The 25254-nt window shown below is 40.1% G+C and overlaps 2 protein-coding genes and 2 long non-coding RNA genes across 7 annotated transcripts in view; 1 reads left to right on the forward strand and 3 right to left on the reverse strand.

Moving 5' to 3' along the window:
• The window catches only part of LOC128625542 (transcription termination factor 1), a 7207-nt gene extending 2243 nt beyond the window's left edge, over positions 1-4964 (reverse strand). Inside the window, exons 1-7 of one of the 3 annotated variants that reach the window (XM_053653947.1) lie at positions 4830-4909; positions 3365-3418; positions 1680-2810; positions 1406-1591; positions 983-1061; positions 721-845; positions 411-615 (exon numbers count right to left, since the gene is read on the reverse strand). In XM_053653947.1, coding sequence (XP_053509922.1) covers positions 411-615; positions 721-845; positions 983-1061; positions 1406-1591; positions 1680-2667 — 1583 coding nt within the window. In that variant the 5' untranslated portion in view covers positions 2668-2810; positions 3365-3418; positions 4830-4909. Of the gene's footprint in view, positions 1-410; positions 616-720; positions 846-982; positions 1062-1405; positions 1592-1679; positions 2811-3240; positions 3419-4829 lie in introns of those variants that run through there. The other 2 variants (XM_053653946.1, XM_053653945.1) reach the window with 2 other exon arrangements.
• On the forward strand, positions 3717-22737 carry si:dkey-13n15.2 (protein transport protein Sec24C). 2 transcript variants are annotated; one of them, XM_053653935.1, is made up of 22 exons: positions 3719-4053; positions 6489-6715; positions 6946-7262; positions 7358-7428; positions 9725-9793; positions 9924-10035; positions 10226-10353; positions 11247-11382; positions 11522-11625; positions 12782-12894; positions 12983-13174; positions 13279-13372; positions 13669-13773; positions 13877-14044; positions 15644-15740; positions 15977-16125; positions 16829-16967; positions 18549-18670; positions 18959-19138; positions 20452-20649; positions 20731-20820; positions 22146-22737. In XM_053653935.1, the coding sequence occupies exons 3-22, from the start codon at positions 6998-7000 to the stop codon at positions 22287-22289; spliced, it is 2676 nt and encodes an 891-aa protein (XP_053509910.1). In that variant the 5' UTR covers positions 3719-4053; positions 6489-6715; positions 6946-6997; the 3' UTR covers positions 22290-22737. The 2 variants fall into 2 exon arrangements, with proteins under 2 accessions (XP_053509911.1, XP_053509910.1); XM_053653936.1 differs by lacking the exons at positions 20452-20649; positions 20731-20820 and having other exon boundaries at positions 3717-4053.
• On the reverse strand, positions 16031-18700 carry LOC128625546 (uncharacterized). The gene is made up of 3 exons (XR_008388968.1): positions 18573-18700; positions 16577-16956; positions 16031-16149 (listed from the first exon to the last, which is right to left on the reverse strand). It is a non-coding gene; the product is annotated as an uncharacterized LOC128625546 (long non-coding RNA).
• LOC128625545 (uncharacterized) lies at positions 19011-25245 on the reverse strand. Its single transcript, XR_008388967.1, has 3 exons — positions 25062-25245; positions 24649-24985; positions 19011-19135 (listed from the first exon to the last, which is right to left on the reverse strand). It is a non-coding gene; the product is annotated as an uncharacterized LOC128625545 (long non-coding RNA).
• Positions 25246-25254: the final 9 nt, after the last annotated feature.

Genomic DNA, 25254 nt, shown 5'->3' on the forward strand with positions numbered 1-25254 from the left:
CAATTGAAACTAAAACATTTCTCCATTTATTATGAAATGGGGTGTACTAGATTGGCAGAAGGGGGCGGGCCTTCTAAATGGTGTTCAAATTATCTCCCATTTTATTGAGGAAGAAAAAGACTGCTCTTTTTCTTGTATATACTGTATATTTGAATGATAATTTGTACCAGTGTACTACGATGTTAAACTGCAGAGGCCCTTACGCAATAGTTTGCACTTCTGGAAATACAATTTAAATCGGCGTAACTGTCGCTGGATATCGTGCCAATGTATTACGTAGGGATGATTAAATCGTTATATTCCACAAGCTTAGAAATGCCATTCTTGTGTTACGATTGTGTTGAAAACATTATAAACAAAAGCTTCAGAAATGAAAATCCAAAACATCAAAAATGCACATGGCTTCTCACCATTTCTCCCTGCACTGAGTCCACGAACGAGTTTTCACCTTCTTAGAGATCTTCATCAAGGGGAGCCTTTTATACAACACTTCCTTCGTCACTCTTACGGAGTCGTAATTGTCAGCTCCACCTGGGATTTTGCTCACTACGTGATCTCGTACAGCTCTCAAAAGTCTCTGTACCTCCTTTTTGGACCAGGGGCCTTCGTTATCAGCTGAATGACACAGAGCAAGCACAGAAGCAACATTCCATTGTGTAAATGGCATTTTAGACAAGTCATGAGGTTTTTTTCCTCCACATTTTATATTATTTTATTTACCAATCTGTGTGTAACGTTTCTGGAGTGACATTGCACTTCGACCAGTCAACTCTGAAATCTTCTTCCAATTACTACCATGTAAAGTATGCAACTTGTTCAACGCGTGAAGTTCTGCCGCTGTAAACCTTAAAAACACACACATACACAATACTCGTAGACATAAATACAACTTTTATCGACATTAGAAGACGCACATTATCTTATGAAGAAAATATTACATCTATTGTGCATATTCTCATACACTTAATCAAACAGTCCTTACTCTCCCTGGTAGTTTTTCTCATCAAACATTCTTCTTCCACGAGCATAAATATAATAGCAGGATCTGGGAATTCCTTCCGCTGTTATAAAATAGATTAGACAAATTCAGATTACACAGTCCACTCATACAGTTTAAAATTCAGGAAAGGCAATACAACAGAAATACAATTGACTCTGAATTGTTGTCTACACTCACATTTCATTTATAACTATTAAAAAAACCCGAAGGGGGGTGCTAACTTTTGTACACAATCCTAACACTTAGGATTCTTGCAAATATGTCTGAGGTTGTGAAGTAAAAACAAAATGTTGTGCAAATCCAGTAACTGACTATAGATAATATTAATAATAATAATAATAATAATAATAATAATAAATACAGCAGCAGTAATGATGGGTAAAAGATGGACAAATACACACTCACCTATCCTTTCAAAGAACTTGTGTCTCACTTTGAGCTTCTTTATATTCTCCTGTTCCGTCTTAAAGCGATGTGTGAAGAACAGCTTGGTGGGGTTATCTATTGCGGTGAGAGCCATGAAGTCTTTGACGTTCTTCCTCAGCCTGTCGTTTTCTTTTACAGTGAAACGTCCGATATTCAAAGAGATGCCTAGAGACAAAGACCAAAATAAAGCCCTCCTTAATTAAATATCAGTGCACAATAATTTTGCATCAACCAGCCAAACCGTTTCACTTACCTTGTTGTTTGAATTCCTTAAATCTTGGCATGTCGTATTTGATCATTTTACTCATGTTCATCACCTCCCTTGACTCGATATCAGGAATAAATTCTTTCATCTGCTGCAAAAGTTTTTCATCAATCACAGTCAACGCTGTTTTTCGGATTCCTGGGCCCTCTTTTTTTTCCCCCTGTGTTCTCTTTTTCTTGATGTTTGGAAGAGATTTTTTTTCCAAACTGTCACGATTCTTGTCTTTTGATTTACCTTTCTTCTTTTCCAGTTCTTTGTTGCTTCGTGTCTCTGCCTCCTCTGCTAAATTTACTTCCTCCATCTCTTTACTCTCTTCTGCAATATTCTCCTCGGACTCTTTCAGAGTCTTTTTCCTTTTCCTTTTCTTCTCCAGTTCTTTGTTGCTTCGTGTCTCTGCCTCCACTGCTAAATTTACTTCCTCAGTCTCCTTACTCTCTTCTGCAATATTCTCCTCGGACTCTTTCAGAGTCTTTTTCCTTTTCCTTTTCTTTTCCAGTTCTTTGTTGCTTCGTGTCTCTGCCTCCACTGCTAAATTTACTTCCTCAGTCTCCTTACTCTCTTCTGCAACATTCTCCTCGGACTCTTTCAGAGTCTTTTTCCTTTTCCTTTTCTTTTCCAGTTCTTTGTTGCTTCGTGTCTCTGCCTCCATTGCTAAATTTACTTCCTCAGTCTCCTTACTCTCTTCTGCAATATTCTCCTCGGACTCTTTCAGAGTCTTTTTCCTTTTCCTTTTCTTTTCCAGTTCTTTGTTGCTTCGTGTCTCTGCCTCCATTGCTAAATTTACTTCCTCAGTCTCCTTACTCTCTTCTGCAATATTCTCCTCAGACTCTTTCAGAGTCTTTTTCCTTTTCCTTTTCTTTTCCAGTTCTTTGTTGCTTCGTGTCTCTGACTCCACTACTAAATTTACTTGCGGTGCCTCATTTCTCTCTTCTGCAATATTCACCTGTGACTCTTTCAGCTTCTTTTCCTTCTTCATAGCTGGTGGTTCTTCTCTCTTTTCATTGCTTTGTGTCTCCAACTCCTTGGCTTCGTTCACTTCCTTTGTCTTCTCCCTCTTTTTCTTTTTTCTAGGGGGTTCTTCTGTACTTACAGAGTGCTCTACATCCTCACTGATAGCGTCTGAAAGGAAGAAGAATTAACCAAATATAATATGAAAGTGATTCGGATACAGAAGATCAGATGTAAATGGGGGGGGGGGGGGGGGGGGTGGTAAACTGACATCTCAGTGTAAACATGTGTCTAAACCACATAGTGCATAAAACACGACTGGGGGTGCTGTTGAAAGAAAGTAATCAACGATGAGGTGGCGTTAAAGTTGAGGAAGTAGTTTTTATCCATTTATAGTTACAATTAATGTTGTGTAACTTACATTATAGGAGCTATAAACTACATTTGTGTCAAATTTCTGCACGTGCAAGGCAAAATTTTGACCGCGTAAAATATGATGACAAATCCGTACCAAAAATGCAAGCGTGTTAATAAGGCTCAGATTTTTGGATCTCGCTCACATGTGCAGTAAATTACAACCGCAAAAAGAATAAAAATAGACCTTTCTCAACTTTCAAAGTTGCTGGACACGCCCACATCTAGTCACCAATGGTCGCCAGCTCACACTGAAAATGAATGGTCTCCGGTCGCTTTGTTGCTGCGAGTCGCTGTATGTGTAAACGTACCCCGACTTCGCTAATGGTTCGCCACGGTGCCAGGCAGCCAATCAGAACAGATTTCTGGAAAAAATTAGTTAGCCAATGATATTTGAGGATACAATCAACCCAGTTGGGCCCGCCCACTGCTGACAAAATAAAAAGGTTCGCGTGAGCAAAGCACACAGATTTTTCCTCGCGTGCGCGAGTTCTCTCCTTTCCGCGCGTTAACATCTAGGCTGCGTCCTAAATCGCGTACTGCGACACTACACACTGCATTCGATGCAGCACCTACTGCACGGCCGGTGAAACAGTATGTGTTTGTATTATGATTACAATAATACGCCATCATCGCACTAATAGCAAAATGCACATCAGAAAATTTAACTGAATTAGTGTAATGTAATGTGGGCGGGGCTAACAGGCTGAGGTAAATTCGTTGCCGTTAGCTTAGCCGGCTAAAGCATGATTGAGATTACAAAAAAAAAAGCTTCAAACGTTGTGACAACTGTTTTCTTGTTTAAACCTCCAACAAGTGAACAATTTATTCAGATATTGTTTGACAAGCCCTGTTCTACCAAGGCCCTTTTTAAGCATGACACCGACGCACTGTCTTCCGCCATTGTTTTTCTGAGCTCCCGTTGCATTATGGGGTTGTTTGACTCGCGTAGTGTCCATCTGTCACACACTGCAAAATCTCGCCGGAAGCAGTACGCCAGGTATTTCCGGGTATTTCTCGCCTACTGAGAATTCTGACATTCTGCTTTTCGCCTACTTTGTAGTAAAGTTGTACGCATTGATCTCTATATAAAAACGGATAGCTCATGACGTCACCAACAGTGAGGCTACTGCGCCGCCATCTTTGTATTCCTTAACATTCTGAACTCAGTATGGGTCGTAATCACTGATATACACACACACACACAGGACCGGTTCATTCTACTCTCGTGCACTTCTTATCCATTATTTTCGGTCTTTTTTCCCTCAATAGATTACAGTAGTGTTTAAGTGTTCGTGTTTAGTCGCCGGTTGTTGTTAAGCTCTCTGTTCTTACCTTTTGACTACAAAACTGATATTCTAACAGCACAGAGTGAAATCTCTATAAAAACACTACTGGGTACTTTTTCTTTAAAAAGGGGGCATTTATACACTTTGATGTTGTATTTTTACTGTTTATTATTAAAGATTATGATCGTTATCCCCACTCTACATAGCCTGTATAATATATATCTAGTGTTAATAACGCACTCGGATTTTTGTCACGGATTTCCCGTCATATCTTACGCGCTCAAAATATGATCTTGCATGCAGAAATTTGACACAAAAATAATGCCATGCAAAAGCACAAAAAAACCAGCTCACGTGTGTTGATCAAACGTTGGCATCTATGTTAGTTTTTAACTACGTATCAAACTTTAGTAGCTCAAAGCAAAACACAAGAACTGTTAAAGATCATGATATGACGACATAACATATGCTGCATGATATACTTTACCTGAAGTACGTCGTCGCATGTTTAAAAATGAAACTTCCGTGATGTTTTGATTCTTCTTCAGCACGCGGGACCGCTGTTATTATTCTACACCGGAAGTATTATCAGCGGGACACTGAACCCTCATTACTGACCTCTAATGTTCATCCTGAGTATAGCACCGTCTCAGTGTCAGGGGTGATGCTGGTGTTTATTACCAATAATAAGTGCAATAATACAATAAAATAATCATAACTGTTGATTAAAACACTTTGATAAAATCTCTTGTGATGCTAATTAATTTGCAACAAAACTTAGATACGAGAAAAAGTATTTAAAATATAAAATTTAAAATATTTAAAAATAGTTAAAATGCTTCTTTTTTCCCCCCGACAAATCAATATTTAACAGCAAAACAATTTGTATTTGAAACAATACATTAGCCAGCTCTGGTATAATGTTGATAGTCTAATGGATTGTTAGAGATTTTTATAGCCAAGACAGTTTTTAATTTCCGTGAACTATATAGTAAGGCTGTCTGTTAAGATGATATTAAACATATACTATATTTATGTTATTAATCCAAACCCATGTTTCTCAAAGCTTAGCCAGGTAGATACAACCTACTATTATCAAAGTAATTGTATTTATTATTACGTTTCTAAATCTTTATCTTTAATTACAAATTAAATGGGTGGCACGATTTACCTTAACATTTTCATCATGCCAGTTCATTTGAATTTATTATAAGCAAATTCTTGCTACAAATGACATGAATCAGTTGATGCAGGAGGCAGATCTTCACTTTCATTCACTTTAATAGCCTATCCTTGCTGAAAAAAAAACCCCAATAGAAACCCTCATAGAATGTGTAATGGTTTTAATGATTATAATGGGAATTGTATTCGTTTTAATGGTAACTGCAATGGTCCCTGTGGGTCTACTGGTAATTTGTTGCCTTCTGTTGGTGACATGGTATGTCTAGTGGATACTATTAAGGACCAATAACGGTAATGGTTTTAATGGTTATCTGATAGTTTGTAATGGTATTTGGAGTTGAAACTATTAGAATTTCTGAATTTGATTGAGATTTTGTTGTTTTTTTCCCCAGCAAGGCTCCTTATTACATGTGATTAAATATTTGTATTTATGTAATTAAATTTTGTGTTTTCCTTTTAAAAGCATACTCAAAGTCTTGAACGGATTTTTAGGTTTTAATATCTTAAATGAATCCCTTTCATTTTAATAACCGCTTTGGTTTGTACTAACTGCACGTGACGTGCAGTACGTAATGACGACATACGTTACTGAATCGAATCGAATCGTTTCATTTGAACAAGCCGGTAAAGTGAATCGAATTACGCGAGATGTGATTCTTTTTATTCAGTGTTCAGTGCGGTATCCAAGAAACAGTATGATTTGAATCCTTGTCTATTATCAAACAATAAAGAAGGTATTTAAGTATATATTCAATATAGAAGTAAGTGACTGGAAGTTCTATGCTATTTTTTTTATAAATTCCTACAGAAGAAAAGCATAAAAACTCAGGTGCATGATTACTACAGCTCTCCATCCATCCATCTTACACATGATCGCAGAAGAGCCTGGAGCCTATATGAAAGGCGATTCGCGTGTTCGGTTCTTCAAAAGAATCGACTCCCTTACATTATTCTCTATGCATAGGCGTGGAGTGGAGATCTGCAAATGAACACCGGAAAATGGCCGTTCGTTTAGTTACCACGCCAAGCTTGTGAATGATTTCAGCCACTACACCGTGACCAGAAAGCGCTTCTTGTGAAAATACAGAACAAGGATTGCTTAAAAAATAATAATAGAAGCACAAATGGCGCAGACGGCACGTACCATCAGCCTACGACACAGAATCAGCTGATTGCGCAACATCCAACCAGGTGACTCCTTAATATGTCATGTAGCCTACAACGGTTTTTTTCCCCACCATAAGAGTATTTGTAACGCATCAGTACTGGAATAAATTGCTAGTTTCTTTTACATGATCAGATGATCATAATCCTAGATTACATTTTCATGATCCTGGACCATCAAGCTGGTCAGATCGGACTGTCAGCACATCACAAACCTGCAGGTAACATTGTAGTAATCAGATGGTTTTATTTTGCAGAATTGTTCTCATTCATGTTGCTATAAAGACACTTTAAACGGGTCTGAAGAGGATGGAGCTCCCTGCTTCTGACCCCACTTACGGGCACCAGCAGCAGACATGGGAGGGCTGGAATGGTTGGGGCTGGAATGTAATCCCGTCTCCAGCTTGCGCTCCTACTGCATTTCCTAATCTTTCTCCTCCGTCTGGTTATCATCTACATCCAAACGGTGCACCTCAGAACGGACCGGCTGCTATGGGTCCTACAGCAACGCCAGACTCGGACTGTTCACAGCCAGTGATGGCATACTGGTCCCCCCTACAGCCACACTGCAATGGTGCGTGCCAGTGAATTTCACAAGTTAACATTTTAGTCTTCTTTTCCTATCATACAGTTAATAAGTTGGCCTTTTGTGCACTGTTCTGGACACAGGTGTGTATAAACCTGTCCCTGATGCCAGAAGCCTAACACAGACGTCACTACAGGGAATCAACCCACAGCCGGTGAGAGCCAAGTACAGTAGATCAAGTAGTTTTTATTGTCACATCCATCCTATTTATATGCAAGAATGTCGTACCTCTATGGGAATCATGGGGCAACAAACAAGCAGTCAAACAAATAAGTCAATAGGCAACCTGAGTAAACACAAAATACAATTTTTAAATGATAATATTTTTTATTGAAGCAAAAAAGTTATCCAATACCAACTGGGCCTGTGTGAAAATGTATTTACCCCTGTAGTTACTAATTCCTCAAATCTATGAAACTGCATTCATAATGGGGTTCAGCTGGACTAGACGCAACCAGGCCTGATTACTGCAACCCTGTTCAATCAAATCAACACTTAAATAGAACTTTTTCAACAGCATGAAGTTGGTTAAAAGGTCTTACCCAGTAACACACTATGTCAACATTGAAAGAAAATTCCAGAAGTGATGAGGAAGAAGGTGATTGAAATACATTGGTCTGGGAAGGGTTACAAAGCTATTTCAAAGGCTCTGGGACTCCAAAGAACCACAGTGATTCTCATTATCTCCAAATAGAAAAACTTGGCACAGTAGTGAACCTTCCCAGAAGTGGTCGACCTTCCAAAATTCCTCCAAGAGCACAGCAATTACTCATCCAGGAAGTCAAAAAAGAGCCAAGGACAACATCAAAGGACCTACAGGCCTCTCTTGCATCAATAAAGGTCACTGTTCATGACTCCACTATCAGAAAGACACTGGGCAAAAATGACATCCATGGAAGAGTGACGAGGTGAAAACCACTGCTAACCCAGAAGAACATTAAGGCTCGTCTGAATTTTGCCAAATCACACCTTGATGATCCTCAAACCTTTTGGGAGAATGTTCTACGGATTAATGAATCGAAAGTAGAACTGTTTGAAAGACGGGGATCTCGTTACAACTGGCGTAAACCAAACACAGAGCTCCATAAAAAGAACATCATACCTACATTCAAGCATGGTGGTGGAAGTGTGATGGCGTGAAGAATGTCCGGTCTTCAGTCTGTAAGCTGAAGCTCAAGAGCAACTGGATTATGCAGCAAGTAAATGATCCAACGCATTGGAGTAAGTCCACCTCTGAATAGCTTCAAAAAAGCTAAATTAAAGTTTTGGAGTGGCCTAGTCAAAGTCCTGACCACATTTAGATGCTGTGGCAGGACCTTAAACGGACAGTTCATGCTCGGAAACCCTGCAGTGTGGATGAACTGAAGCAGCTCTGCAAAGAAGAGTGGGCCAAAATTCCACCACGTGCTGTGAAAGACTGATCTCCAGTTATTGGAAGAGTCTGATTGCAGTTATTGCTGCTAAAGGTAGCACAACCAGATTTTAAGTTTAAGGGGGAATTAGTTTTTCACATGGGCGATAGGTGTAGGATAACTTTTTTTGCTTCAATACACAGCACTGTATGTTAAGTGGCTAAAACAATATTTACTGTTTGAATGAATGTGGAGTTTTGTGATGGACTGGCGTCCTATTCAGGCTGTGTTTCCGGGATAGGCTCCAGATCCACTGCATCCCTGATCAGGATAAAGCGGTAACTGAAAATGATTGAGTGAATGTGGAATTTTTCCCTTTCTAATAGTATCCAAATAGTATTTGATGTAAAATTTAATTCTGGCAATTCCAGTCATAATTGCACAGCACAATAAATACACAGGACACGGTACAACAAAGATTATGGAGAGTAGTTTGCAAAAAATTAACAAAACCATGTATATTGCTTCATAACTACATTCAATCTATATTATTATAAATCTCTATTATTAATTTATTCATGCATCTTCAGTGGCCACTTTATCCTGGACAAAGTCATTGTGTATCCTGGGAACTCTGAATGGGACACCTGTCTAACGAAGGGCACAATGCACATATATTCACACCTATGGACAATTTAGAGTCTCAAATACACCTAGAGGCATGTTTTTGGGAGGTCAGATGAAACCGGAGAAAACCCACGTGGACACAGAGAGAATATGTGAATGGGACACAGACATTAACCTGACTTCAGGATCAAACCAGGATCGTGGAGCAGTGAGGCTGTGGCAGTGTCACCAACTATATTATTAGTCCAAAATGTATATATTATATTTAAGCCCTGCTGTTTCTTCCTGTCAGGATTGAATATTTATTTACATTTACGACATTTCTCAGACACCCTTCCAGAGTGACTTACATTTATTTCATTTATACAGCTGAGCAGTTGAGGGACTTACTCAGAGGCCAAATGTGGCAGGTTTTGAGCCTTTGAGCAGTAGTCCAACTTCTTAACAGTGACATCTGTGTCGTTCACTCAGACCAGTCCTATATCCAGCCTTAAACCAGACTCCCGTTATGGTTTGGACCCTCAGCTACTACCCAGTGTCGTAAGTGCCTAGAAATGAATGATCTAATTCCATCTGGTTAATACTGTTGAGCTATATTGCACTGAATTGTAATGGAGCGCAGCACTAGATTGAATTATAACACCATTGTGGTTCGTCTCTCTCACTGTAGGTGCAGGTAATGAGTGAGGACAGGGTTCAGTGGGAAGGGAAAATATTTGCATCTGAACCCCAGTCCTCTGTCCCCCCCCTCTCCAGCACGTCCTGCACTCTGGAGGACAGAGGTACCACACAACTGCACACATCCGCACGTCAATCCTGAACACAAGAATATATATGGTTCAAATATAAGACCATTTGACAGAAACCATTAATATGCATAATAGTATGATGTCACAGTGATATTATGTAGTTTGACTCGTATACAGTATGTAGAGTTTTTGACTGATTTTCCAATCTGTTCCGTGTACGTAGGTAACGCAACTGCTCGATTTATCCGCTGCACGTCCTACAGCTTTCCTGTTGAGGCCCAGTCTGCACAGCAGAGCCACCTGCCACTGGCGGCCATTTTTTGCCCCCTGGCCAGACCTGAGAATGAAGAGGTATGTGTGCGCTTTTAAGGTTTAGATATACACGCACTGTTCATGTTAAAAGGAACACTTGCTCAATCATACAGTTATCCAAGCAGCCAATCATGTGGCAGCAGCACAATGCATGAAATCATGCAGATACAGTTCAAGAGCTTCAGTTCATTTTCACTTCAAACATCAGAATGGGGGGAAGAATGTGATCTCTGTGACCGGGATCGTGTCAGTTGGTGTTGGTGCCAGATGGGCTGGTTTAAGTATTTCAGAAACTGCTGATCTCCTGGGATTTTTACACACAGCAGTCAGTTTGGGTGAGTCTGTGCCCACGCTAGCCTCAGATTCCTGTTCTAGGCAGACGGGAGTGAAATCCAATGTGGTCTTGTACTGTTGTATCTCATCCACCTCCAAGTTTGATGTGTTGTGTGTTCTGAGATGCTTTTCTGTTCACCACGGTTGTAAAGAGTGCTTATTTGAGTTACTATAGACTTCCTGTCAGCTCAGACCACTCTGGTCATTCTCCATCTGATCTCTCTCATTAACAAAGCATTTCAGCCTGCAGCCCCTTCGTACACAGGATGTTTTTTGTTTTTCGCACCATTCTATTCTGAATTGTATTACCTTGAATTTGGAAAAGTCAGATTTTATGTCTGCAGAAAATCTTTCCCACTCAAATCGGATATACCAGAAAATTGGATTCAAGCTATCTGAACATTGCCATAGTACCTTTCACTCACTGTTATGTTTGTATGGTTTGTACAGTGTACAATTATGTAAATGAGTGAGAATGTTGAGTTCCTGTCACCTAGGCTTTAATGATTTAGAACTAACATTGTGCATTATTTACAGAAATTAGTAGTGCCATACTTATTGTGTGGGTGTACTTTTTTTGTTTTGTTTTTTTTGCACAGAGACCAGTGCCAGTTTGTAATGCAGGGGAGTGTGTTAAGGGCTGCAGCAAGTGTGGTGCCTTCATGAGTCCTGCTATGAGCTGGCAGGACTGTGGGCAACGCTTCTTCTGTCCGTTCTGTGGCAAACTCACAGAAGGTAAGAATTAATCAGACTTTAATTTCTTACATTTCTTCTCACCCCCCCCCCCCCACCCCACCCCCCAACCACCACATGATTACATTTTAGCTAAGAAAGAAAGTATTGGCACCATTATCTCCCTTTCTTGCTCTCTCAGTGCCATGGCAGTCATATCAGCCTACAAACAAGGGGCAACGAGTCGACCGGGACAAGAGGCCAGAGCTCAGTCTGGGTTCATATGAGATCCTGGAAACACAAAAGGTAAACAGGATTATAAATAGGATCTCTTTGGTCTATAAGGTTGTCCGGTTTCTTTAAAATTGCATTCAAATTTTAATTTACTTAAAACAAGTAGTATTCAGATATATCTGAATATTAAATTGCCTAGGGGGCCAAGGTGGCTTAGTGGTTAGCACGTTTGCCTCACATCCCCGGGGTTGGGTGTTTGAATCTCACCTCTGCCCTGTGTACATGGTTTTTCATGTTATCCCAGTGCTTCACAGGTTTACTCCGGGTATTCTGATTTCCTCCCCAGGTCCAAAGACGTGTGATTGGCATTTCCAAATTATCCGTGGTGCGTAAATGTGTGTGTGATTGTGTGATCCAGGGTGTCCCCTGCCTCGTGCCCTGAGTTCCCTTGGATAGGCTCCAAGCTCCCCCACGACCCTGTGTAGGATAAGAGGGATGGATGGATGGATTAATTTGACTACAATTGTATACTGACTTTATCAAAAGAAAAGTGAAAAAGAAAACTTTATAAGGAGGTAGTAGCAAAATTTATCATGAATGTTATTGTGCTGGATTCATTTTTATTTGTTAACCTACAGTAATGTACAGTACCTTTTTGTTATTGATATATAGCTAAATTTCTTGTTTTGTGTCCTTCCAACAACTACTTGGGCCAAATCCCAAATGTTTTTTTATTTATATGTGTTGACTACATAGGAAGATATAACTGAATGCCATTGTACTGCAGTGTATTGTATGTCCATAGAATATATATAAGATTCTGCCACAAAAAAAATCATTTTAATTAATAAGTGCCTGCTGAAAATTAAGAACTTCCATGTCATTTCTATTTTATTTTATTTTTTAAGTGAAAGGAAAGTATGACACACATGCATGTATATGTAGTAAATGCATACTTATTTTGGGCACCTAAATGTAGAATGTGGGATCTTAAATCATTCAGATGTGGGGTTTTTTTGTCCTTGAATACCAATATTATGAAAATTTGAATATTATTCAAATACTGAAAGTTCAGCCCTAATGTCTGTCAAGTTTGGACACAATATTAGGTTTTATTTTATTTATTGTTACGTTATATATTTGGGTGTTTGGGGTGTGTGTGTGAGAGAGAGTGAGAAATTTTTCTTCTCCCTTATCATATTCTCTGTATATTGCATTTTGTGTGAAGGGAGAGCCTGTTGTGTTGCTCCTGGCAATTGACGTCACTGCCGTTGCAATAAGATCCGGACAACTGGACTTCATTTGTCAGCAGCTTTGTAACCTACTACTGTCTTTAGATGAGTACGACATTCTCACACAAAAGCTCACACAAAAAGCGTGTACACTGTGACCTCTGCTGTGCTTTGTGACTCTCATTATCTTCTTTCAGGGGAGATGATGGTGCCCGATCAGATCTGCGAGTTGGTCTGATTACTTACGACAGTAGGATCCACCTCTACGATCTCAGTCCGACGTTGTCCCGCCCCCACATGATGGTCCTGACAGACGCCGACGAGCTGGAGCTTCCTGTGCAGGAGGGGCTTCTGGTACCACTCAAAGACTGCAGACACACTGTAGAGAGGTATTGATGCACGTCGTATCAAGTTAGTGAAACTATGATTTTAGTTTTTAGAACTGTTTACACAGGATGTGCAAAGGATTTGAATATGATTTATTTATGTGCAGCATTCTACAACAAATTCCGCTGTTTGATGTTGAGATGCAGGAGAGTTCAGGCTCGCAGGATCATCCTGTTCAAGCCGGACTCAAGATCCTACAGGTAGAAAATACCTACCTCATTGTTAATGTTTAACATTTCCTGTACTGTGACTGAGAGACACACAGGCCACGTCTCCATTACTGAGACTGACAGGCACAAATGCATGCCACACCTTTACTGAGACTGACAGGCATACAGGCCACGCCTCCTGTACTGAGACTGACAGGCACAAATGCATGCCACACCTTTACTGAGACTGACAGGCATATAGGCCATGCCTCCTGTACTGAGACTAACAGGCACATATTAGCTGCAGCATCACTGACTTTTTATTTATTTATTTATTTTTTCAACAGGCTGCAGATTGTCCTGGGAAGCTGTTGGTCTTCCACTCTTCACCTCTTACTGAGAGCTCCGAGAAGCAAAGCTCCTTGGGCTTCTTTTCCTCCAGCAAACCAAAGGTGAAATATAAACATGAATGCAATAACATCTACGTGAATTGAACTGTTTTTTTCCCCCTGTGTAGTCAGGTCTGTCTTTATTTATCTGTACTCTTTGTTTTAGTCAATCTTCCAGGCACCGGACTCTTCTGCATCACTGGCTAAGGCATGTGTCAGTCAAGGATGCAGCGTCCAGCTTTTTGTGTTTTCACAGCCGGATGTGGGTGGGGCTTGGCCTGGGCATATCCCTTTTCTCACAGGGGGAAAGCTTATCTGCTACAACAGCCTACAGGTACTACACACTGGCTAGCGTTTAGTATTTAAAAAAAACCCCAAAAAAAACACGATCTGCTGACTTGAATGGTATCGTCAGCAATTTTCTTTCTGGGTACTTACGTCACCTGATTTTATCTGCAGTAACAGATACTCTGCTTGAATTAAAACACAAAGAAATGTCGAATGCTTACCAACAAGTTTATACAGTAACGATGTCCCAGTGTATGAAAGATGCATTTAAAGCAGTCAGGTTAGGGTTCTTTTAATGCAGTGTGATGATGAATATACCATATGTGAAAAATTAAAACAAATCTGAAGTGCTGTTAAATAATCGACAGCGGAATGTGATTATTTTCCTATAACAGCACGTCCTAAAGTGTTTTATTCTTCTTGGAGAACAGCAGTTTGTTGGCCATACTTTGTATCAGTTCATAATCACGTTTAATACTGTGGAGCATCTGTGAATTAAAGTCAGGTATGTTATAACAGATATAAACAGTTGTTCTCTCACCAGCCAATATGCTAACTATTATACATTTTTCTGTGTTAAATAACAACAAATTGTTTTTTTAGTCTTGATTTTTGGGAGTGTCCACCATACAAGTCCCTGTGAATTAGCTTTTACTATAGAAAAAGATAACACATTAGAAAGAGTGCATAAATATAAACCTTACAGCCAACACTACTGTCAAAGCCATGCTATTATGTAAAATTAATCAACACCTTCTGGCCAATTAGAGTCAAGCATTCATATGTTTTGTGGTATAAGCTGTATTATTGTGCAAAATATTTATATTTTAATACAAAGGAATGATGGGGCGCATGGTGGCTTAGTGGTTAGCACGTTCGCCTCACACCTCCAGGGTCCGGGGTTCGAGTTCCTCCAGGGCCATGTGTGTGCGGAGTTTGTATGTTCTCCCCGTGTTGCGGGGGTTTCCTCTGGGTACTCCGGTTTCCTCCCGCAGTCCAAAGACATGCATGGTAGGCTGATTGGCATGTCCAAAGTGTCCGTAGTGTATGAATGGGTGTGTGAGTGTGTATGTGATTGTGCCCTGTGATGGACTGGCATCCCTTCCAGGGTGTACCCCGCCTTGTGCCCAATGCTCCCTGGGATAGGCTCCAGGTTCCCCGTGACCCTGAAAAGGAGTAAGCGGTAGAAGGTGGATGGATGGATGGATGGACAAAGGAATGATAGGGGGCACAGTGGCTAAGTGGTTAGCATGTTTGCCTTGCACCTCCTGGGTTAGAAATTTGAATCCCGCCTTCACCCTGTGTGCACGGCGTTTGCATGTTCTCCCTGAACTTCGGAGGTTTCCTCTGGGTACTCCGGTTTCCTTCCTCAGTCCAAAGACGTGCGTTGTAGGCTGATTGGCATTTGCAAATTGTCCATAGTGTGTGAATGTGTGTGTGAGATTGTGCCCTGCGATGGGTTGGAAACCCTGTCTCGACGTTCCCTGGGATTGGCTCCAAGCTCCGCCGTGACCCTCTGTAGGATAATCGTATGGAAAATAGATAAAGGAAAATGAGTGTCACTGGGATCTTTTGGGATCACAAATAAAGTACATGCATATTTTCTAGATTGTTGTAAGTGTATCCTTGCTGTGATTGTCTCTAGTCTGAGCTGGAGAGAGAGCGTTTCCGTGGAGATCTGTGGAGGAGCGTGGACACCGACATGGCCTACCGAGCTCAGCTTCGAGTTTTTGTTAGCAAAGGTAACATAACTAGCCATGCTTTCAAGAAAGCATAATGCCTGTTATAAATTACAGCAAAAAAAGTTAAATTATTGTATTGTATTGTATATTACATTGTATTATATTTCACTGGCACAAACGTCAGTCCTTCAAATTTAATGCCATATGATTTAAAGATGGGTCTGAAATGTTGAGGTGAAAAGTTAATGACTTGGATTGATGATGATGATTTGTGACTTGGGTGTACATTTCTGTAGAATTACGAGTGTCTGGTTGCTATGGCGCCTTCCTTGCTGGCCCCGAATCCCACTGTGTTGCCATGGCAGCGCTTGATTGGCACACAGCCCTGGCATTTGAGTTCACTCACAGCAAATCACTTGATGAAACAAGAGGTGTGGCCATACAGGTGAGAACAGGAGTGACATGACAGCTGAGGAAGGGAGAATGAATTCTGTGTATTAGGGATGTAACACAGTGCCACTATCTGTATCTGTTTAGTGCACCAAAGATCCATATCAATATACAGTGTGAATTCGGATTTAAATCCGTTGGGGGCGTGGTCTCAGCTGGAAGGTTTTTTATTTATTTATATGAATCCAGTGCCCCCAGAAACACTGGAGAAACCCCAGTATTCTATCCCTCACAGTTTCTCAACCTCAGCCACATCAGTTGAGTACATAATAAGGTCTCACTGCTCACGCAATTTTCGTTCGTACTGACCCAACGGATTTTGTATGATTTATTTCCCTAAATATAAACAAACTAGCAAAACCACTGTGACCTGGACCAGGCAGTTATTAAGGACCGTCGCATGAACATAGCCTTTCTTTATCTCCTGAGCGCATGAAAATAAATACCTCTTCCTGTCAAATATTTTTTTTGTTTGCGCCTGTAGCAGCCCAGTCCTGATGCATACCTCTCGTTCAAACCAGATGCTTTGCGAACCTTTCTGCAAGCTTTCTAAAAACTAAATAAATAAATGAAATGAATAGTGCTCCATCTATTCGTATCTGTGTTTGTCTCTGTTTAGAACACACACATCTGTTCATTCTGAATAGCATATTCATATTTGGTTACATCCCTGGTGTGTTTGCTGTGTGTTCTTGTAGGCCGTCCTATCCTACAGTGGATCCAGAGGAGAGAGGAGGACGCGGGTACACAGTGTCACTCTGGCCTGCTCTCAGAGCCTGATGGACACATTCCGGACCAGCCAGGCCGAGACGCTGCTGACTTTCTACTGCAAGAAGAGTATGAACTAATTACACACTAAGTGTAATAATATAGTAGCAACAATACAAGATACGCCTGCCTTGTAGTGATATTTACTAGTAAATTAGTGGTCATTAATGTTTTTTGTTTTTTTTTAAGAATATATACAGTGCTGTGAAAAAATATTTCCTGATTTCTTCTGTTTTTGTGAATATCTCATACTAAATAGTTTTAGATCTTTATATAAAATACAACATAAAACAAAGGTAACCTGAGGAAACACACAATACAGTTATTTATTTATTTATTTTATTGAAGCAATAAAAAAGTTATCCAACACCTATCACCAATGTAAAAAACTAATTGCCAACTTTAGCAGCAATAACTGCAACCAAACACTTCCCGTAACTGGAGATCAGTCCTCCACATACTTCTAGGACTAGGACTTACTCCTATGCTTTGGATCATTGTCTTGCTGCGTCCAGTTGTGCTTGAGTTTCAACTTACAGACTGAAGTTCATGTTTCCCTCAATTGTTGTAAGTTGCCCAGGCCCTGAAGAAGCAAAGCATCCCCACACATCACAATTCCACCACCATGCTTGACCGTAGGTTTGGTTTACGCCAGATGTAACGGGACCACTGTTTTCCAAACAGTTCCACTTTCAACTCATCAGTCTACAGAACATTCTCCCAAACGTTTTGAGGATCATCAAGATGTGTTTTGGCAAAATTCAGACGAGTTAGCAGTGGTTTTCACATCACCACTCTTCCATGGATGTCATTTTTGCCCAGTGTCTTTCTCATAGTGGAGTCATGAATACTGACCTATACTGATGAAAGAGAGTTCTGTAGGTCCTTTGATGTTGTCCTTGGCTCTTTTTTGACTTCCTGGATGAGTCGTTGCTGTGCTCTTGGAGGAATATTGGAAGGTCGACCACTTCGGGGGAAGGTTCACTACTGTGCTGAGTTTTTCTATTTGGAGATAATGAGACTCACTGTGGTTCTTTGGAGTCCCAGAGCCTTTGAAATAGCTTTGTAACCCTTCCCAGACTGATGTATTTCAATCACCTTCTTCCTCATCATTTCTTTCAGCTTTGACATAGTGTGTTACTGGATAAGACCTTTTAACCAACTTCATTCTGTTGAAAAAGTTCTATTTAAGTGTTGATTTGATTGAACAGGGTTTGCAGTAATCAGGCCTGGTTGCGTCTAGTCCAGCTGAACCCCATTATGAATGCAGTTTCATAGATTTGTGGAATTAGTAACTACGGGGGCAAATACATTTTCACACAAACCCAGTTAGTATTGGATAGAACATTTTTGCTTCAATAAAAAACTATCATTTAAAAACGGTATTTTGTGTTTACTCAGGTTGCTGTTGTTTTATCTTAGAGTTTGTTTTAATTTCTGAAACAATTTATTATGAGATATACACAAAAACAGAAGGAATCAGGATGGGGCAAATACTTTTTCACAGCCCTGTAAGGTAAATACATATAAAACGTCACACTGCTATAATTAAAATGTAAGAAGATATTTTAAGCTTACCTAAAACCTTATATTATATGTGTGTGTGTGTGTGTGTGTGTGTGTGTATATGTGTGTATGTGTGTGTATTAGTGTATTGCTCTGTGTTGAACACACCTCTGCAGTGTCTTCGTGAGGAGCTGCAGATTGAGATCACAGAAGCTTTAGCTTGCTACAGGAAACACTGCTGCACTACTTCTGTCTCTCCTGGACAGGTCAGCCAAGGAGGAGAAAAAAACACCTACACACACACACACACACACACACACGCCGTTTACAGATGTGTAAATTGTCAGATGCTCAAATATAACTTTCTTTAATCACTAAAATACTAATTAATTAATATCATTAAGCATTATTTATTACAATTCCTAAGTCAATTGTTAATTATTATTCATTATTACGTTCTTAATTAATAATTAACCCAAGTACTACTATTTTAATACACAGAACTAGGTATCTCGTATCTAGTCTGACTGCATCTTTCACTTCTCATCCCTCAGCTGGTGATGCCTCAGTTTCTGAAGACTCTCCCCGTCTACATTAACAGTCTGAGGAAGAGTGAGGTTCTCCTCCCGGGTCTGCGCAGTTCCGTTCATCAGCGCCTGCAGCTGCGCAGTGTCACCGTCTCCATGGATACGCGCAGCACTGTCGCTCAGCTGTACCCACTCGTCCTGCCTCTGGTGAGGTTTTGGGAACAAAATGTTCCATCATGGTTAATCGGCACAGCGATATTGTTTTCTCTCTCTCTCTCTCATAAGTCTTTAATGGAATCACATGACACTGTTTATGTGACTCATGATTTGAGAGATTCGCATTGATTCGCATTGTTGTGGCAGCACTAGTTGCTCTGATTCTTGTTGCAAATTTCTTGTCAGGGAGCATCACACGAAACAAAGAATAGGGGAACGCTGCAGCTCAGAAATGATTATGGGCAAGAACATGAGTGGAGCAGGTCTGTCAATCATTTTCTGCATCAACCAATTAAGTAACTACTTGTGCCATCAAACACATGCTGCATTGGCCACTTACAGATTAATACAAGCTGTCCATTATTTTTTTTTCCATCTGCCAACTTAAATATTACGCTTCCCCCCCAAATAGTGATATTTCCAAGTACTATCAAGATGCATTTCCCTAATCTAATAGAGAACGAGATCAATTATTTATTTATTCGCCTACTCAATAATGTTTTGCATTTAGCAGATTAAACCCATGATTTTTAAAACTGCAGCTTGAAAATATTCATTTCTGCATTGCATGTTGTTTGCCTGCACCAAGGTCAGGGGTTCAAGCACCAGTATCCCCAAACTGCCACTGTTGGGCCCCTGAGCAAGGCCCTCAACCCTGTTTTCTAGGCTTTCTAAAAATAAATAAATAAATGAAATGAATAGTGCTCCTTCTATTCGTATCTGTATTTGTCTCTGTTTAGAACACATCTGTTCATTCTGAATAACATATTCGTATTCGGTTACATCCCTGGTGTGTTTGCTGTTCGTTCTTGTAGGCCGTCCTATCCTGCTCCAGGGCTGCTGTATCACGGCTGACCCTGCGCTTTGACCCCAGCTTTCTAAAAGCTGGGATATGCGAAGAAAACAATTTCATTGTGCTGTATGGTATATGTGACAAAACAAAGGCTTCCTCTTCTTCTATTACTCAAGATCTGCATGATTTATATCCATATCCAAGATACACACACACATACATATATAAATATATATAAATTCTTAAAAAAAGACCATATAATATGAGTGATGGATTGATTGGCTGATGCATTGAATGACTGGCTGTGTGTCTGCCTCCTATTTGTCACACTCAATGATTCTCAAGGCTGCAATTGTACAGACATGGAACACATACAGTGTACGATTTGACTGGTCAAATTGAGACACATGCTTGAAATTTTTTAATCTTGATGTTGCTAAGATATGCACAAAAACCCCTGAATGATCTGTCTCGGAGTTATGTTATGGAGACTTTCACTGCTGTTTTCCAGCTAGAGAATACTGTGGGAGACTCTATGCCCTATAAGGATGTGGCGTTGCGCTGCTCTGCCTCTAGCCTGCAGTCTGATGGTCTGTACCTGCTCTATTCCCCGCTGACTCTGATTCTCTGGGTGGGCAGCCAGGTTTCCCCTCAGGCCTTAACACAACTGTTCAACACAACCGCCTTCTTATCACTGACATCCGGGGAGGTAAAACAGACCTGCAGCTAAAGACTCCCAGAGTATCGTGTTGTGGTCCGGCACATTCACGTTCATGTCTTTGTTCTGCAGATAAAACCTCCTGTGCTGGATAATCCTCTCTCTGTCAGTCTTCAGAAACTCATCAGCACTTTACAATCCTATGCAGCTGTGACTCTTAAGGTGTGTCTGCTCGTTGATCCGGCTCATTAATCATACATCTGTGAAACTGACATGCATTAGACCTAAAACTAGTTCACTAGTGTCCTGAAGGCAGCCACAGAGTAGCCCTGTCCTCAAAAATCTGAATTATAATACTGGATTGAAACTCACATTGATAGTTTAATAGTAAACACGTTTGTGGTGACTTATTTGAACACAACAGTCATTTTTTTCTAGGGAAAAACCTTGAAAATAATTCGCAACCTCACAATTAATATTTGGTGAAGCCTCTGAAGGTCTTCCTGTAATGTATAACAAGGCCAGAGACACATGTAGATGATCTTAGATCCTTCTGCATGCAGAACATTTCATATGTTACTTTCATGTTTACTTAGTTGAGGAAAAAAAAAAAATCCATCTATGCCCATTTCTTAACCTCCCGGCAGAGGCAACCAGGTTTTGGCCTAAAATATGAAATTTATGATTTATGACTAGAGCCCCTAGCTACATAACAGCACCAAACATTTGGAATCCAGAGTGGGATTTGAGGTTAATACATACATAGTTGGAGGTGGCCATGTGCCTTTACATAATCGTGTCATACATCTCGGGTTATAGCATAGCGTAACCAGGGTAGTAGGTGAAGAGAGATGTGGTTTGGGGCCATTATTAAATTGCGTATTTATGCATATTTGTGTGGCATTGCATTCTTTTGTAAAGTTTTGAGTTGTGTTTAGGCCATTTTAGTAGTGTTTTGAGCATCAAAGATATTTACAGCTTTAAAAGAAACAGTTATATTTCTCTAATTAGTATTTGCATTTTTGTCTCAAACCAGTCAGGAGCTCTGAATATTCCTTTTGTCCCGTTTTCTCCCCACTTCGGTCTTGCTACCCACTAGTGACCTCCTAGCTATCACATAGCTACCAACCAGGAAGGGTGTGGCAAACATACACTTCCTCCAAGACGCATCAAGCCGACTAATTGCATCTTTTCGAACTGCTGCTTATGCTGTATCACATGGCAGTGGATCCCACAAGGAGAAAAGGGCCGTTTACGCTCTTCTGCATACATGAGTGCATAGACACACATGATTGTGTAGTATCACTGTGATTGACAGTGGCTTACTTTACTCCTGGCCGTGGCTGCCTGTGGCATGGTCAGGATTTGAACTTGCGATCTCCCAATGATCTGCGGGTCCCTGAAGACTCTTATGAGAAACACTAGTATAACTGATGAGTGTGTTGGATTATAAAACCAGCAATTAGAGCTGTAATATATTGGATTAGTGAGCTGCTCATGGGACTGTTCTAACACCTCTACGTTTACTGTTTGCTGTTTGTGCTCAGTTGAAGGTGGTGAAGGAAGGCGACAGTTGTGACGAGTGTGTGCAGCGACTCCTGGTGGAGGACAGGAGTCCTAACGGAGGCGCGTCCTATGCTGACTTCCTGTTCCACCTTCATGTCAATTTCCTGCGCCGTGTTGTGGGATGATGGCTGCATTTTTAACATGTCTTCACATCTTGTATCTATAATCAGGGACATTGTCAGCTGACTTATATTATTAGTTTTCTTATTCATGTTCATCAGGGGGCAACAGCCTGAACAGGACCGGATGAGGCGTGATGTATGAAAGCTGAGTTTAAAGATGAGCCAGATTTTACATTTAATTGTTTAATTTTTGCACTTGAATTACTCTGAGGGCAAACCACAACTAGCATGTGAACATTTTAAGCAATAAGATATTCAAATTTATACACAATTTATGCTCATTACATCAGTTTCAGTTTTTCTACCATTAGTGTATGCTTAATATTTGTGTGTGTGTGTGTGTGTGTGTGTGTGTGTGTGTGTGTGTGTGTGTGTGTGTGTGTGTGTTTGATGTATTTATTTCACCTTTATGTTTGGATTTGGAAATGCTCAAATAAACTGATGAATCGTCCTACAGTCTTGCCTGCTTGACCACCATAATGTACTAAGGATACTAATGACGAAGTGTGTAATTGGTTCCATGAAGAGAAGAAAACGTCAGATAAATCGAATTGTGCAGGGAAAACAGTGTTCTTGTCTCTGTAACGCAAGCAGCCATGTCTCAAAAACAAGCGTCACGATTCTGGCTCGTCCTAATCAGCTTAATTGGGGTGAAATGTTGTTGACTTTGTATTGAACGTGAAATTTCAGAACGAGGACGTCCTTGCTCATCAACCCGAAAATGAAGACCTAATGGCTACAGATGAGATTAAACCCTGCGTCTTCAGTGCTTTAATAGAGTTTGTTGTTAGTAAACACTTCATTAAAAAGGACATGGGTTCAGGCTGAAATGAAAATGGTTTGGCCAAGGAGATTGTGTGATTTTATATTGTAGACAGTAATTCAGGTTATTAGGATCTTTGTAATTTCCCCAAATTACGTACAATTTTGTCAACTTTAGCACCTTGATCTAAATCTACAATCTGAAGGAGATATGTTGTGATATGACAGTGCAGTGAAAGTATAATAATTATGTTATCAGTTGCTGAATTGTACATTAGTGATGATGAATTGTGTCTCCTGGGTGGTGGATTTATTGGCATGCTCCAAGCACACTCAGAAATAATATATATATATATATATATATATATATATATATATATATATATATATATATATATATATATATATATATATATATATATATATTAGAAACCTCAGAAGCCTCTTCCTGTAATGTCTAAACAGGTCAGTGTTGTTTCAGTAATTGTGGTGAATCTTGGATCCTCCTCCATCCAGAACACATTGTAAGTTACTTAGGATGTTTATATATTTGTTGACATACCTAGTAATAAAATCTACCTATGGCCAGTTATTAACCTCCTGACAGAGGCAACCAGGTTTTGGCCTAAAATATCCTGGTACCGGGGGGCACGTGGTTTAGTGGTTATCATGTTTGCCTCGCACTTCTGGTGTTGGGGGTTCAATTCCTGTCTCCGCCATGCGTGTGCTGATTACTTCCATATTCTCCCTGTGCTTTGGGGGTTTCCTCTGGGTACTCCAGTTTTCTCCCCAATCCAAAGCCATGCAATGGCTGCTTGGCATCTCTAAATTGTATGTAGTGTGTGATTGTGGCCTGTATACATATGATGTATGATGACAAGACCACCAAACTGCAAAGCATCACTAATCCACCATATTTTACAGTAAGTACCAGTTGCTTTTTCTTCTTTGCAGCCACCTTGTTTTCATCAACACACTGATCAATTTGCTCACATCTGACCACAACACACAATTCCAGTAGTAGCTCCAATGACTCTGGATGGAGCTCAGGAGATGCACTTTGTGGGGTTTTTTTTCTTCTTCTTGTTCTTCTTTTTTTCAAAGCTTATTATGAAGGTGGCAAATAGTTGATTTTGAAATATGACAACCCCAACAAACTGTGCATTTGTGAAACTGTGATCTTTGCGCCTTTTGCTTTTTCCCCAAGGATGACAAGGGATCCCCAAGGATGACAATTGGATTTTATATAAGGGATACTGACCATTATTATTATTATTATTATTATTGTTAAACATATTTTTTTCAAGGATGACAGTTTGCTTGCACTTCTTCTAAATATTCTTTACAGGTCTACCTAGGTTTGCCGCATACAGTATAGGCCTACAAACACCACTGTTTTAAAAAGTGTGCTTTTTTTGTTAGAAGAAATGTAACTAGTGTGTCATAATTATAGATATTTTAATCTAATCTAAGTATAGTAATCTTCATTATATATGCTTCTCCATTTTTTGCACAAATCTACAATTATGCCTTGTTCTCCTAGAAGTGTTTTCCTGACTATTTTGTTGATGGAGCTCTGTAACATAAGCATTTCACTCACCTTTTATACTTTTTAATCCTGTGTAAGCTGTAGCATGACAATAAAATCTCAATTTAAATCTGTAATAAAAAAATACAATAATATAACCCATTTCCTTTGGAGGGTGCCAATATTTCTAAATATGGCTGTACATATTGTAGGCTGTACATATTTATGCAAACATTAACATATTTAAAGTGGGTGAATATTCTGTTGCTTTTACAAGGTTACATAACTCATCTTCCGCCAAATACAAAATGGCCCTCATGGTTCTGTCCCTATTTGGTGTTACAGGAGAGACGTATCCGGATAGAGGCACCCGCTAACGCTGCCCACGCCTGCAGTTACACATATCGGCCTTTGGGTGGCGACAGAGAGCCAAACGTCAAAATGTGTTTCGCAGTGTTATTTAGAGGCGATATTTATTTCCCTACCTGTTTCCCGTCAAATCCCGCCTCTTGCTCTAGGATTGGCTAGTAGCTCTTATTGAATGACTTGACAATAATCGGCAGTAGTGACGCACAGAACTTAAGACAAACATTTAGCGCAAAACGCACAATTTTCACGTTTTACTAAAAATACACTTCGACATGTCAAAATCTGCGCTGCATGTCTGTGCCCCGTGCT

The sequence above is a fragment of the Ictalurus furcatus genome, chromosome 22, assembly GCF_023375685.1.
Source record: "Ictalurus furcatus strain D&B chromosome 22, Billie_1.0, whole genome shotgun sequence".
Taxonomy (NCBI): domain Eukaryota; kingdom Metazoa; phylum Chordata; class Actinopteri; order Siluriformes; family Ictaluridae; genus Ictalurus; species Ictalurus furcatus.